We start from the raw sequence: 15,854 nt of genomic DNA on the forward strand, positions 1-15,854 counted from the left end.
AGAGCAGCTGCTCTTGCAATGGTGCAACTATTTATGATTTAGTCTAGCAGACTGAGCTTTCAAAAGACAGCAACATTGCCAAATAGCCCAGACCAAGACAATACACAGTAAAGTCCATCCCATTTCCCACCGTTTCCAGATCTTACCCATCACTCTCTGCTGAATATACTACAGGCAATCTGTTCTCCCCTTCTATCCCCATCTCAAGCTGGGCAGTTTCCAAGTTCCGTTCAAAAGTGTCCACACTCCCAATATTAAACCAGACATATTGCTGTAAAAAGGGAAAAACAAAACCCAGTTTATAGTGCCTTCATTTCAGTGTTTTAAAGTAAGAGAAGAGAAATTTCAGGAAGAGAAACAGGAGGTTTTTTATTAAAACCCCAGTTCATCATAATATCACAATACACAGCTAGCCAGCCACATGATGTTAGGCCACATGCAAGGCCTTGATCTGATCACCGTTATTTACACTCTGGTCACTTCCAGGTTAAATTACTACGGCGTGCTCAATGGGGAGCAGCCCTTGAAGACAAATTTGGAATCCAGCTCAATTCAAAGTGCTAGTGAGATACGTTTAAAGGCTTAAATGGTCTGGGACCATATATCTCAGGGACCTATCTGTACCTGCCTGCTGAACTCTTCATCAGAGAGCAGGCTCCATGTGCCCCTGCTCTCAAAGAGGAGGCGGGTGGTCAGTAATAACAGGTCCTTTTCGCTTGTGGCAACTCACACGTGGAGTGTCTTCTGCCTGACACCAAATTTAATTTCCCTTTGGCACATTTTAACCTGGTATTAAAAAAAAAACCTGTTGAAAATTGCCAAAAAAGTTTAAAACTGAGGAATACAATTATATACCTGGAGTGGTGCTATATAAATTTCCTGTACACATTTTCTAAATATTTTTTCTTTCTAAATAATGATCTGGCACACCAAACATTATCAAGATGTGAACCAGAATTCAGAAATGGCATTGGACTTGGTGATAATTTCTGAAGATAAAGAAATTCTTGTCAACAAAACAGGACTTTCTTGCACCCCCCCTTCTCCCACTACAACCAAAATGTCTGCAGAAATGCTGTTCCTAAGGGGATAGGGAATATCATGGAATACCATGGAGAAAAATCACTGAACCCCTCTTTTCTATGAGTGGAAATCTACCACTGGATCCAATCCACCATGGCCAAAATTCCCAAGGCCACTACAAGCGTTTGGGTATCAACATTGAAGTTTCTCACATGCCCCCATCCAGCCAGTTTATTGTGCTACACAAACGGCTGCATTTGAAGCTCCCTTTTATATTTAATGGCTTGTTAGACAGACTAGGAGGCTGCATTTAGAAAATGAGATTGTTAAACAGTGATCTCTAAGATGGTCACACTAGTGGGATTCCCAACACCCATTTGCTTCTTCAACAAAGCATCTCTGCCCGAAAGCAAAGAGCCAGTCCTGGCATTCCTTCAGCTCATTGGAGCCAGAGATGCTTCAGAAGAATGCAGGAGACATCCCCTTGTGGTCTGCAGGGAAACCCATTCAGAAACTGCCGCTTTTGTCAAAGGAAGATGCTTGACTTACAATGTCTCAACATTGTGCAATTGGCCCCAGTACCCCATGGCAGGGGTTTTGTGGTGCTGTGCCCTCCAAAAGTGCCCAAAGGTACAACAAAATTGGAGGCCCCAGTCTCAGAATGCCTGGAACATATGTGGAAAACTCCAGATTGAAACACATAGTTCAGTCAAGAATTATGGTTAAAGGGCAATGTGCAATTAAAAACAACAACAATGAATCTCATTTGTTCTACTTATGTAGCTATAAGATTTCAATTTTTTTCCCTGGAGAGGTTCTCAGACTGCTGTAGCGTAAGTTTTGACTAGAAAGGAAATTTTGGGGAAACTTAAAACTATGAAGACATGTCTATGCTTTAAAAGCATACAGTATTGTGTGTTATGCCCAGAGATAAAGCAAGCCATATTACTGTATTTACTTGGAAGGAAGGGATCCCTTTTTTGCAACAAAAAAGAAGTGATGTCAAAAAAGAAGTGATCCATTAGGATATATGCTTGGGGGGCATTCCCCTCTCTTACCTCATAGCTTTCTCCAGAAGCCACGGAGGCAGAGAGGAGTTTGCTCCCCCACACACCTGGCTTGCTGGGATGCTTGAAACCTGGAAGCTAACGGGGGTGGAGGGAGATACTCCTCTCTGTGTTTCTTCACCTCCTGGTTCATGTCAGAAGGTACATGGGTGGAGAGCCTTAAATTTAGAATTATTCTTCTTTTCCTCCTGGATTTTTTTTTTTTTGGGGGGGAAATCATTTTATATTTAGAGTTGTCCTCTTTTTTGAGTAAATACGGTACATAATGCTAACACAAAATGCCATCCAAAAAAGTTACTTGGACAACCATCTTGAAAAGCTGTGACTGACATCAGACTGTCAGGTCTAGTGAGAACTTCAGTGTGCAGAAGAAGGCTGCTGCCTTGTGGACCAATGATTTACTGGAAAGTACAGCAACATTTAGTGTACATGTGACAAGTCCTGAATCTTGCTAAGGCTCAAGAGTGCTACCTAGAGCATCTGGGACCTTAGATTTCATTATAATAAAAGTATACAGTTCCATTCCACATTGGACCATCCTGACAGACTTAATCCCTTTTGGACAAAGACGATCCGGTTTAGACCAGACCAGCTATTTGTCATGGACGTTCAGAGCCAGTACCAGGTACCTGATGGAGGTGGGACTAAATGGGATATGGCTCTGACTGGTAAAAGTAGCCGCTGACATCAGAGATGGGGATTTGCGTGGGATTGGAGAAATCCATTTGTCATTCTTAGCATAAAGATCTGTACATTTGGGATTTTCCCTTGTCTTCAATTTTCAGTGGAAACTGGGTCCACAGGAAGTTGAGTAGGGGTTAAGGACTCCTTCGACTTCTTGTTACCACATGGAACTCTGCACATGCTCTGAGGAACCAGCTACAGCAGAGGTAATGTGTTTAGCTTAGCTAGTCCAACTGCACTGCTTTTTATTTGACGATCTCTGTTGTTGGTGCTGTGTGTTTTGGCATATTTTGTTTTGCCTTTTTCCACTCCCTTTTAATTCAACCACGCTTTCCCCTTTTTTTCTCTTTTTTACAATAATTTTTTTAATAAAGGCATTTTTGGCTTCACTTTGTACAATCTATTTTGCTAGGTATTTCCCTTAATCTCTTCCCCATGTGCTAGACTACATGGTTATATTTTGTTATTGCTCTAGTAGTGCACTAGAAGACCACCTTCTCAGCAGGTCAGTCAGGTTCTCAGGAGGTCCTGAGTGGTGGCGGTGGGTTACCAGGGTACTTTCCAAAGAACCCTTGGTCTAAGGAAAGGCATCATTTCCCCCTTCCTACCATAACAGTACACAAAACGAAACTTACAGACAAACCTATGCCTGTTTTCTCAGGCGTCCCACTGAATTAGTTTACTCCAAAGTAGATGTACTTAGAATAGTCTAGCCTTCAGCTTTCATTAAACTAAATTTAAATTAGAAATCATCAACCCCTCCCATTTTAAAGGCTAATTAAAAATACATTTACCAGAGATTTTTTTTAAATCCAGTAACATCAGAATATAAAGGTTACAAAGTTTTGAAGCACAGAGAAAATTCTATATATTCATGAAATATAGTAGATATTTGATTCTGCCCAATAACTTAGTTTAAAAGTCACACTTCTATTTAACATTTTTAAAGAATGTGTGCCGAAATAAACGGCACACATGTGCCGTTTAATGCTTTTAGCCAAATTGAAAAATACAATTTACCCCATCAATAGGAGACTTTCCAGGAGTAAAGACCACTCTGACAAAGCGCTTGTTAACCACTTCTAGCTTGTCCACCTGTGAAGACACAGAAGAAATTATGAACAACTGCCAATGTGTGTGTATTTGAGCCATAATAAGGGGTTTGTATCACAACAGCAAAACTTTCATATTAGCACTATCCTTTCAGAGGTCAATAATGAGGATTTTAAGGATGTTCCTAAGGGCATTCCTCACCAGCCCAATAGTGCTACAAAGGACACTGAAAATTGGAGGGCTGAATGGTCCTGACAGAGGCCAACCAGTGTCTATACATAGGGATCTGCCATAGAAACACGTGGACTGAGGAGTCTAGATCTGAAGCACAGGCCGGTTCCCTTCTGCAGTCCCTCTCCAATGTCAATCTTTTTCTAGCCAATCTCTGATGTGGTTAGTGAGCCTGGGCGAGAATAGCCGTAGGAAGGGAAATGGCAGGTGCAGAAGGGTTCAGTACCCACAACCACCACCCTTTATGCCCTCTCAAGTCCAATGCTGCCACTAATAGTGTGGCCCTGACGGTTAGAAGCCACACCATGCCACACCATGAACCCCTGTGGATCGGACATATCTGCAACCCAAAAGCATAATCAGAAGGGGTTTTGGAGCTTAAGGCTATGGTATGCATCTTTTCAGGTATAGCAGAAAATATCTGGAGGCATCTGAATACTGCCCTGCCTCGGTTTCTACTGGTACACAAGGGACAGACTCGTGTTTCCTATGGGTGTCACAGATCTGAGGATCCCAGAGTTCCATGGACTAATGAGAGAGTTCCAATTTGCTCCAGTTTTGGGGACTACAAAACCTGAAAGTAGAATATCCCATATTCTCATTGAATGTAATCATACAAAGCTATAGCCTAGGGCTGTGTGAATGGAAAGTGTTTAGTGGCAGATCTTTCATTCCCTTTCCCATAGAAGCACCGAGACACACGCTCAGCTTTGCCTGAGGTTTCAAGACAACTGCAGAAAAAAAGTCACTAGGCAACAGGTAGGGAGAAGCCTGGCAAAAACCACTATACAGTTAAAGGTGTTTCTTTTTCCTTTTTATTCCAACAGGACTACTGCACTTCAAGACACACACACCCGTTTGTATTTAAGTAGGTCATATTTAGCACCCACCAAGCAATAAGTGTTTTAAGATATTTTATTGTATTTGATTTGTACTTAGTTACACTCTCAGAAGCACCGAACAGTTATGTGAATAGCTACCATTACATGCACAGATGCCACAGGGGGGCAGTCAAACATGGCTCCAAGTTGCAACCACTGCTTTCATGTAGACTGAAATACGCTTTCCAGATTCTACTAGGTTATAATTCTTATCAGCCTGCACCCATCCACAACAATCTCGCTGATGAAGAGTCTCCTGCAGTACTTACCACTCCTTTAGAAAGATAACTGTTGACAAAGTCTTTCCATGTGATTTCTCTCCCAACATTCCTGAAGAAAAAGTAGTACGTAACAGCTGCCCAGAAAATAGCACTGCCCATAAAATAGAAACGGAATTCTTTGTCATCCCAGGGAAAGTCACCCTACAAGGAAAAAATAAAACAGAGAAATGATGGCTTAGGGTGAGATGTCTTTACATAAGACTGTTGATTTCCAGTTTTACAATTTGAAGAAACAAAGGGATACCTTTTAAAATGACCTATCCACGTGCCCTTCTCTCATCACTTCAATTAAGAGGACAGCTTGCCAGGTACAAAATTGCACCTGTGGCCTGTTTACCTTCATCCAAGGTTTGATCAGACCCTTGGACAGGAAGCTGGGCTTGTGGGCCCTGTATCATCAGTAGATGGAAGGAGAGTCCTGGGCAAGGATCCTTTTTATGAACTGAAAATTGTATTGAAAACCCACACATGCATTCTAGCAGTCTCACTCACACTCACCCTAGGCTGGCCAGGCCCGCAAGGACTGCTCCAGCGCAGAGCTCTGTTGATGGGCAGTAGAACTCTGCCCTCGCCCTTCGCCCCCTCCTTTGTAGGGCTGCTGACATCATGGTATCCTGGGCCCTTCTCTGGGCTTTTCTTCACCTCTATCTGCCCTTCCCCCTCAGCCTGCAAGTACAGGTATGCCCAGTTCTTGCTTGGTACCAAATCTTCCTTGGCGACATACTTACCGGTTCATGCCAGGCTTGTGGGACTCCAACCATTTCTGCTGCTTCAGGGTCACTTCCCCTTATGTTGCGGTGCTGGCTAGGGGGAAGGGAGAGGCTTGACTCCATGGAAAGGTTATCTAGCACATCACATGGGTCAGTCTGGAGTTGAACAAACTGTTCTGGGACCAGAGTGTGGTAACTTCAGTTTTCAGCCTGATTTTCTGCTTCACACACACTCACTCACAAGCCTTCTCTATTTCTAAATGTGGCTAGCAAGACTACAATTGCTGAATACACAGTAAGTTGTTAGGAAGAGCTGCAAGTGAGCTGTTTTTCTTTTGCTCTGGAATCTTCGGCCTTGAAACTCACACTCATGCAAACAGCCACCCTTCCTAATTCTAGCATAAACCAGATGGTGAAAGACAGAAAATGTACAGTCAGCTAAAAGCAAGCAACCTAGCAATGATGAAATAGCTTCGGTAAAGGAAGGGGATTAATATAGGAATACCTTATAAAAAGCATTTTTGTATTTGTTTCAGCTGTGGGTCATAGGCAACATAATTTGCTGTATAGATTCAAATGGGAGGGCTGGAAGATGGGAGGGAGAATAGCTGGAGCCAACGCAAGGGATGCACGTGCTGTGCTACAGCTTATACTGAAATGGATAGGGACTCTTGCCCTGGTAAGAGCTCACTGAACCACATACGTAGCTATAAGCACAACAACATACTTCATGTAACCTGTTTTAGAGCAACTGTACAGCATCGTTTAAGTAGCATTTCCAATATGAACCTTACCCGAGTATCATGAACTGAAATGATCATACGTCTTTAATGGTAAACCTCACATGAGGCAATAACCAGTATTTAGAAAAACCCAAGAATTTCAAGCTTGGACTACTGCCACAATTAAGATTTAAAGAAAGCCACGAATTGGCACATCAGACAATACCAATACAGACCACCACCACCAGCTGGCTAGAGGGTGGGAGAGAAACCCGGCTACCCTCACCCCTCATGCTGACCTTTTGCAATCTGGACCACCAGCCAGTATCCTCTTTCTTGCCGCCTTTTTTTCCTCCACCGCCACCAGGGCTGCCGCTGCTCGCTCCACCTCCCCCAGTGCCAGTTCTGCTAGGCTGCTGGGAATTATTTGGCTTTGCATCTACAAAAGAAAAAAGAAGAGGTAAAGATTCGGTAAAGGTAGTCCCCCTGTGCAAGCACTGGGTCATTCCTGTCCCATGGGGTGACGTCACATCCCAACGTTTACTAGGCAGACAATATTTACCATATGTTTGCCACTGCCTTCCCAGTCGTCTACATTTTACCCCCAGCATCTATAGTCCTTTGTAAATTCTGGCATACTATTATTTTCTGATTACGGAGAGTTATAAAGCTAATGGCCAAATGAGACATTACAGTAAATAAGCAGCTACATACAAAGAATAGTTGCTCAACATCTGATTTATTTTCCTCCTTAATGTCTGGTAAAAATTAAATCATGACGCGAATTTCTGCATTTTCACGTGATCCCACATCACAGGCTGCTGACAACAAAGGATGAGGAAATAGAATATTATGATGTCACATGAGCTAAGAAACTAAAAATTATAGAAGAGAAAACTAGATGTGAGGCAGCCATTTTCAGCAGAAACACCACAACATTTAGTTTGATAGTAACAATCTGCTCCTAAAAGAGCTGATTACCAGCATGAGCTATGAACTAGAAACTCCTCTGTACAAATTATCTCATACAAAAATCCAAGAAAACTGGCATTTTTAAAGGATCTGCCCTCTAACTCTAGAGTAAAAACATTTACTAGCAAAGCAGATGTTATAAGAATTGAGATAGCATATAGGAAGTTCTTTGCTCATAAAAGCACATAAAAAGACAGAGGTTTGTATTACTAATCTCTTGTATTACACAAACCTCTTCAGAACTCACATCACAAGACAGAGTCTGAGAAAATCACTCTTGTAAAACACTTATGGCTGAAGTTCTAAGGAACTCATACAAACAACCATATCTATTCAGATACAGACTTTTGCTTAGATTACAACCAATTTTTCCTTAGATAAATGTTCCTCACTCAGTTTTCCAGTTCATGCCTATCATTTGACCCACTTACCTAGTCATAAAGTACATTAAAATATGAGTAACTGTCACTATGGCAGAAACATGAATAATGTGATTTCAGGAAGCAAGCTCTGTGCACGCCCCTCCCTTGTCATCCCCCCACTCTCATCATGCATAAAGAAAATTCAGTTCTTTGCTTCAGACCACACACTGACACTAGGGATCATAACTAATAAGTAACTTCAAAAGCTACACAAGACTGGGAATGTAAAGAGGGGTAGTCACTTTAGATCTTTCACCTAGCTGTCCCAGGTATATTTAAAAAAAACATCTGACAGAGAACTCAAAAGTTGAATTTAATTATTTGAGGCTGGAACCACAGCAAGGCTATCTGAAAGGTAAGATGGCTGCTGCAAAACATAAACCATCCACAGGAACTAGATCACAGTACAAGTGGTCTTTTTCATGGTCATTTTCGGTGATGCAATTAATATCCACTGTCAGCAAATAGACTTTGGTGGTGGTGTATGTAAAAACAGGGGTCTAAGTCAAACCTTGTATCCGTTAACAGCCAAGATATACAGCAACCATATTTATTCTAGAGGTCTCAGATTGAAAAGATTTTTCGTACCTTTTATCTCTTCATCTGATGCTTTTGTTTCATTAGCTTTTTTCTCATTAGGAAAATATTTTTCAAATCCTGTTAAGAGGGAAGGGTAAAAAATAGTAAAACCCATCCAAATAGTATGGTTCTTGGAACAGTAAAGCCCTGCCCTGGGGAATACAAGTATAAGGGCAGAAGAGAGAGGGAAGGGGCGATGAGAGACCCTCACAGTTACCTGACAGGTAAGCTAAAGACAGAGGGCAGAAGAGAAGCACATGTTTACATTCATCATTTTAAAATCTCTCTCAACAGAGCTGCTGTCACCACAACACTCCCACCCCAGCAAAGAAAAACAGACCAGGCAATTGGTTGTGACCACGTGGGGACCTGGATTATAAGCACATGGTGCTGAGAAGCTGATTTTTCTGGCCTTCCATTAGTGCTCCCTGAGAACGCTCAAAAAGTGAGGCAGGGGGTGGGGGGGATCTGTGTGGGCAAAACCCCCATTGCAGCATGGGAGGCTGCAGTGGGGAAGAGGAGGGAAGGGGGCAAAAATTACCCATCTTGCCAGCAGTGCTTCTGCTGGCACAAAAGCGATGATTTTGTCCACCTTCCCAGCTCCTCTGTGTGAGAGATCCCCCTCTCTGAGTTTGCTTCTCCAAATCAGTTGCTCAGACGTTGATACAGAAACAATCGATTTATTGAAGCCTTCAGGAGATGAGACAGGCACAGGTAGAAAGTTGCAAGTGAGGGGCTATACGGGTTTACAGAATATATTGACTCCAGGGCACTGGGGCACTGGGGTTCACACTTATTGTTATGGGAAGTTACAAGCTTGGCATAATACAAAACATCAGACAGATCCCAGGAAGTCTGGGCGGCTATCACACTTCCAAGGCCGCATCGGCCTGAGGGAGTACTGGCAGGAAGAACAGCGGGGGGGGGGAAGATACATGGGCCATCAGGCCTGGCGCCTGAGACCAGAAGGTGTGAACTGCTTTTACGAGTTCACTGATAACACAGCAGGTGATGGAAAGCAGAGACACAAAGACAGAGACCCTCACATTCTGCCCCCCTTAAGGCCCCCCCCCGGGGTCCCCGAGAGGACGAGGCTTATCGGGATAAGCAAGGTGGAATTCCCGGACTAAGCGAGGAGCCGCCATGTGGGGTGCGGCCACCCATTCGTCATGAGCGGAGCCAAGGTTTTTCCAGCGAACAAAGTAAAACAGTTTCCCTTTCTTCCATTTGGAGTCTAAAACCTTGGATATTTCCAAATGGGTGTCCCCTCCTACTACGGTAGGAATCTCGTGTGCGGGAGGGGGGTGGAACTGGGGGGCTGCCACATAGGGTTTGAGGAGGCTTATATGAAAGACTGGATGGACTCCTTTCAGAGTTTTTGGGAGGTCCAGTTCCACAGTAACCTCGTTGATTACTCTGGTAATGGGGAAAGGTCCCACATAACGGTCGCTCAGTTTTTTGCAGGGGCGAAGAGAGCGGAGGTTTTTGGTGGACAGATAGACTTGCTCCCCCACCTTGAGTTCCCATCCCGGAGACCGGTGTTTGTCTGCTTGTTCCTTGTACTTGCTTTTTGCCCTTTCCAGATTTTTGAGCAACCATGGCCAGGTGGATTTAACCACCTGAATCCACTCCTGAAGGTCAGGGGTAGACTGGAGCTCTGGCGAGACGGGGGCAGAACCGAAAGGGCCGAAATCCGTCCCGTATATAACTTGGAAGGGACTAAAGCCGGTAGAGGAATGAGGCGCATTGTTATACGCATATTCGGCAAATGGCAGCAGGTCGACCCAGTCGTCCTGGTGGAAATTTACATAGCAACGCAAATAACATTCTACCACCGCATTTACTCGTTCTGTTTGACCATCCGTTTGGGGGTGATAGGCGGAAGAAAGGCCCTGCTCTTCCACTCCCATTAACTTTAGGAAGGCCCGCCAGAATTTGGCAACAAACTGGACCCCCCGGTCGGAGAGGACCTTCCTCGGGATCGAGTGTAGCCTGAGGACGTGTGTGATGAACAGTTTAGCTAAGCCCTGGGCTGAAGGAAGGCCTGCACATGGAACGAAGTGAACCTGTTTGGAAAAGAGGTCTGTGATAACCCAAAGAACCGTTTTTCCCCGACTCGGAGGTAGGTCGGTGATAAAATCCATGGCGATGACTTCCCAGGGACGGGAGGGGCTCTCAAGCGGTTTGAGAAGCCCTGGGGGTTTTCCCATCCGTTTCTTGGCTGTGGCGCAGGTGGGGCAGCTGCGCACATACAACTCTACATCAGATCTCATACCGGGCCACCAGAATTGTCTTCGAACCAGGTGAAGCGTTTTTATGAAACCAAAATGACCCGCTAGCCTGGCACCATGTACAAGTCCCAATACTTCCTTGCGAAGAGAGGAGGGGACGTACAGTTTCCCCCCTTGCACCCACCAAGTGTTGGTACGTTCCAGACCAGTGGGGAGGAGATGATGCTCCTCCTCCTGCAAGGAGGCGTCCCGGAGTCGCTGTTGGAAGGCTTCCGGGATGCCTTTGAGTGTAGGGGGGGTCTCCGGTGGTCGGGCTTGGGACCGGGTGGTGACGGCTAAGCTAGGAACTTCCCCTCGCTGCTCGGGAGTGAACAGGGAGTCGACTGGGCGATCGAAATCGTTGCGATACTGGGGAAGTCGTGACAAAGCGTCGGCTAGGGCATTTTCTTTGCCAGGGACATGTCTGAGAGTGAACCGGAACTTAGCGAAGAATTGGGCCCACCGAACCTGTTTGGCATTGAGTTTTCTAGCCCCCTTGAGGGCCTCAAGATTCTTGTGATCGGTACACACTTCGAATGGCAGTTCGGCCCCTTCCAAGAAGTGTCGCCATATGGTAAGGGCATGTTTGACCGCTGCTGCCTCCTTCTCCCAAATGGCCCAGTTGATTTCAGACTGGGAAAACTTCTTGGAGAAGTAGGCGCATGGTCTCAACCGTCCCCCCTCATCCCTCTGCAATAGGGCCCCGCCCATGGCTACATCCGAGGCATCCACTTGCACCACAAAAGGCTTGGTGCAATCTGGGTGAGCCAAAACGGGTTCGGATGAAAAAAGTAGCTTCAAACGTTCAAAAGCTAGCTGGCACTGGGGGGACCATTGCAAACGGGCCGAGGGAAGCGCGGCGCTAGCCCCCTTGTCCTTGGTACGCAACAGGGCAGTGAGGGGAAGCGCAACTTGGGCAAAGTTAGGAATGAAGTTCCGGTAAAAATTGGCAAACCCCAAAAACTGCTGAAGTTGGCGGCGGGTAGTGGGGGGTTCCCAGTCCCGCACTGCCTGGACCTTGGCGGGGTCCATTTCCAACCCTTGGTGGGAGATCACATACCCCAGAAATGTAATGGAGGGTTGGTGGAATTCACATTTGGACACCTTAGCATACAGTTTGTGCTCCCGCAGCCGCTGGAGCACCTCTCGCACTAGGCGCACATGGTCTTCCATGGTTTCAGAGTAAATAAGGATGTCATCGAGAAATACCACCACCCCCCGAAACAGCAAATCATGCAAAACCTCATTAATTAATTGCATAAAGACACTCGGAGCCCCCGAAAGTCCGAACGGCATGACTAGGTACTCAAACATCCCAAAACAACTGGAAAAGGCCGTTTTGGGTTCGTCTCCTTCTTTGATGCGAATGCGGTGGTAGGCTTCTACCAAGTCCAGTTTGGTGAAGATTCGGCCCTCCTTTAATTGTGCTAGAAGGTCAGGAATAAGAGGGAGGGGGTAAGCATTAGACTGGGTGACTGCGTTCAGTCTGCGAAAGTCAATACACAGTCTTAAATCTCCCGTCTTTTTCTTTACAAAGAAAGCTGGGGCTGAATAAGGAGCCTTGGAGGGGCGTATGAAACCCCTCGCCAGATTGACATCCAGATAGTCTCGCAACACTGTCTTTTCACTAGGGCTCATGGGGTAAACCTTTCCCTTAGACAGTTTGCCTTCCCCTACAATCTCGATGGCACAGTCCGTTTCTCTGTGGGGAGGCAGTTCGTCGCACTCTCTAACATCAAAAACATCAGTAAATTGCGAGTACTCAGAGGGTAATTGAGGAGAGACTGGGGCGGGGGACCCTACCAGTGCGGCGGCTGGAGTCCTGAGTACCCGTTCCTTGTCGTGCAACCCACAGGGGTTTTCGGGGAAGGAAAGCACCCGTTTAACCCAATCAATGGAGGGATTGTGCCCCCTTAACCAGTTCATCCCTAACACCACAGGGGTTACAATAGGGGCGATAGTGAAATACAACCGTTCCCAATGTTCCCCCACGGACATAATCACGGCTGCAGTTCTGTGGGTCACCGGGCCCCGTTTAAAGTCACTCCCGTCCATTTGGGAAAAACGGAGGGGTCCCGGAAGCCGCTTGCGCCGGACACCCAACTTCTTGGCAGTTTCCACATTTATCATGGTGCGGGCACACCCCGAGTCGACCAACGCGGGGACCTCTAACGGGGGACCCCCTTTGGGTAGGGACAGATGGACACGCACAAATACATTGTCCTCTTGGGCGCTTACCATCGGTGGAGCTCCTTGCACAACGATAGGGACGGTCTGCTGCGGAGCCCCCTCTACAGCAGACCGACGGCGTTTTTTGCCGGCTGTTCCCACTCTTCCTCCTCGCTGGAAGAGGGGGACGGGGTAGTGGCCTCCGGGGAGCCGTCCGAATCAAAGACGGTATTTGTAATCCGGGACCCCGATGGGACCGTAGAGTCGGATGCCCCATCCTGGGGACGTGCGTGGAGAGCGGAGGGTGCGCCGGAGCGCCGGCTCAGTGGTCCACTTCTGCGGCGAGGCTGGCTGTCGGCGGCCGGTTTCGTCGGCTCGGCCTGGGTTTGGCGGGGAGGGGTCGGACGGCCTGAGCGAGAGGGGCATTGCGATGCAAAGTGACCCTTTCCCCCGCAGATCAGGCAGACGCCGGCCTCGAACCGCTTGCGGCGTTCCGCGGCCGAGAGGACCCCGCCACCCCCTTGCCGGAGTTCCCGGCCACGGTCACCCCGGGGCCTGGGGTCTCGCCCAATCCGTTGCTTGGACAAGTTCAGGAGTTGTTTGCGATTCTCGATGTCAGCAGCATGGCGAACCCAACCTTCCACATCCGGGGGGTTCCCTTGCATGAAGGCCCAATGTTGGAGATCTGGGTTGAGACCCTCCCTGAAACATTGTACCAAGGTAGCCTCACTCCAGTCCAGAATTCGGCTAGCCAGTGACTGGAACTCACTTGCATACTGCGCCACCGACTTAGTCCCTTGGCGCAGTTGCATCAGGGAGGCTTTAGCCCGCTCACCTAGAGTCGGGTCCTCAAAACGGTTTCGGAGTGCTACCATGAACTCGTCCAGGGTTCGCAGCACCGGCGAGCGGAGTTCATACTGCAACACCATCCAGGCAGCCGCCTCCCCTTGCAGTAAGGAAGCCACGTACTGCACCCGGGACTCCTCAGAAACGAAGGTTCGGCCTTGTTCCCGCATAAAAATGTCTACTTGGACCATAAAAAAGGTCAACTGGTCTCCCGACCCGTCATACGTGACTTTCAGGTCCCGACGGGCCGGGGGGGCAGGGGTTGCGGGCGGAACTACTGGCGCCCCGTCTGGGGGAGCACCGGCTGGAGGTTGCAATTTCAGCGCATCTAGGGTCGTGGCCATCTCACCCATTACGCGTTGCATGATCTCCATCTGTTCCTGCATAGCCCGGCGGTCTTCCTGCCACTGCTTTCGTTCTTCCTCCATGAGGGCCTCTTTGCGGGCCGGGTCCCCTTCGAGTCCCGTGCTGGGGAAGGCCAACCGGCGATCCTTCGCCGCAGTCCGCGAGAGCGACCAGCCCTTGGGAGAGTCCAGCCAATAAGTGAGCCCCCGGGGACGTCCGTCCCGATCTTGGTCGGGGGCGCGACCCTTCGGTTTCTTTGGCTTGGCTCCCTCCTCTTTAGGGTCCGGCTTCTCCGGCTCGTCCGGTTCCTTGGGGGCATCGGGGTTAGGGGTGGTGTCCTCGTCGGCTGACATTCTGTCCAAAGCGGTACAGCTGCAGTCCGAGAGGCAAAGACTTGCAACTTAATGTGAGAGATCCCCCTCTCTGAGTTTGCTTCTCCAAATCAGTTGCTCAGACGTTGATACAGAAACAATCGATTTATTGAAGCCTTCAGGAGATGAGACAGGCACAGGTAGAAAGTTGCAAGTGAGGGGCTATACGGGTTTACAGAATATATTGACTCCAGGGCACTGGGGCACTGGGGTTCACACTTATTGTTATGGGAAGTTACAAGCTTGGCATAATACAAAACATCAGACAGATCCCAGGAAGTCTGGGCGGCTATCACACTTCCAAGGCCGCATCGGCCTGAGGGAGTACTGGCAGGAAGAACAGCGGGGGGGGGGAAGATACATGGGCCATCAGGCCTGGCGCCTGAGACCAGAAGGTGTGAACTGCTTTTACGAGTTCACTGATAACACAGCAGGTGATGGAAAGCAGAGACACAAAGACAGAGACCCTCACACTCTGGTGCTTTTCTGATACTCACAGAGAGCGGATGAGGGAAAGAACTCAATAGCCCTGTGTCTCCATTTTTGGGAATAACTCAGCAAGCAAGCAACAACCAGGTGCAGGCTTTTTTCTCATCAAGGAAAGGAGGGACTATAGTCTCTGGATCCAATGAGCCTTGGCTTTTAAAATGGGATTCTTGATGCAAGGCCCTTCACAAATCAAGCCCTGGGCAGAGTACCATTTTCTACATGGCTTGTCCCAGTTTTGTGCACACAAGAAAGCAGGGGGACCAAAGGGCTCCTGGGGCTCCAAGGGAAGACAAAGTGGGGCTGAAGAAAAAAAGATCATGCATATGTCTTGTCATCAACTGAATGGGGCGGAAAGAAAAAGGACATCTGAAGCTCTGGAACCCATATAGGTGGTGGTAGTGATGGGAAAACAGGGTAGGGGAAGTTAATTTTTGCATATTATTAGTCACGTGTGGCTGCTGACCATTCATCTTCAGTAAATATTCTAAGAGTTACAGGACTTGAGCAGAAGGCATTATGCACTGTTGAAATTATCAGCCTCCTTTCTTTTGGTAACTTTCCACACATGTATCTTCACAGGGAAGAAGGAAGTATTTTCTATGATTAAAAAATTAAAAAAAAATACATCAGTGTATGACACTGAACCCCAAGGGTTTTAATTACTTCTTTAGACCACTTGCACCCTACCTATAAATACTCAAGGCAGCTTACAATATTAAACCCATATGGAACAGTGAAG

General features: G+C 47.1%; 1 protein-coding gene across 1 annotated transcript in view; it reads right to left on the bottom strand.

The window, feature by feature from the left end:
* Positions 1–15,854, bottom strand: part of AFG3L2 (AFG3 like matrix AAA peptidase subunit 2) — a 29,174-nt gene that overhangs the window by 10,004 nt on the left and 3,316 nt on the right. Inside the window, exons 3-7 of the mRNA XM_056854528.1 lie at positions 8,635–8,703; positions 6,952–7,091; positions 5,209–5,361; positions 3,795–3,869; positions 147–271 (exon numbers count right to left, since the gene is read on the bottom strand). Coding sequence (XP_056710506.1) covers positions 147–271; positions 3,795–3,869; positions 5,209–5,361; positions 6,952–7,091; positions 8,635–8,703 — 562 coding nt within the window. The remainder of the gene's footprint in view (positions 1–146; positions 272–3,794; positions 3,870–5,208; positions 5,362–6,951; positions 7,092–8,634; positions 8,704–15,854) is intronic.

This window comes from Euleptes europaea, chromosome 8 (genome assembly GCF_029931775.1).
Source record: "Euleptes europaea isolate rEulEur1 chromosome 8, rEulEur1.hap1, whole genome shotgun sequence".
Classification (NCBI taxonomy): Eukaryota; Metazoa; Chordata; class Lepidosauria; order Squamata; family Sphaerodactylidae; genus Euleptes; species Euleptes europaea.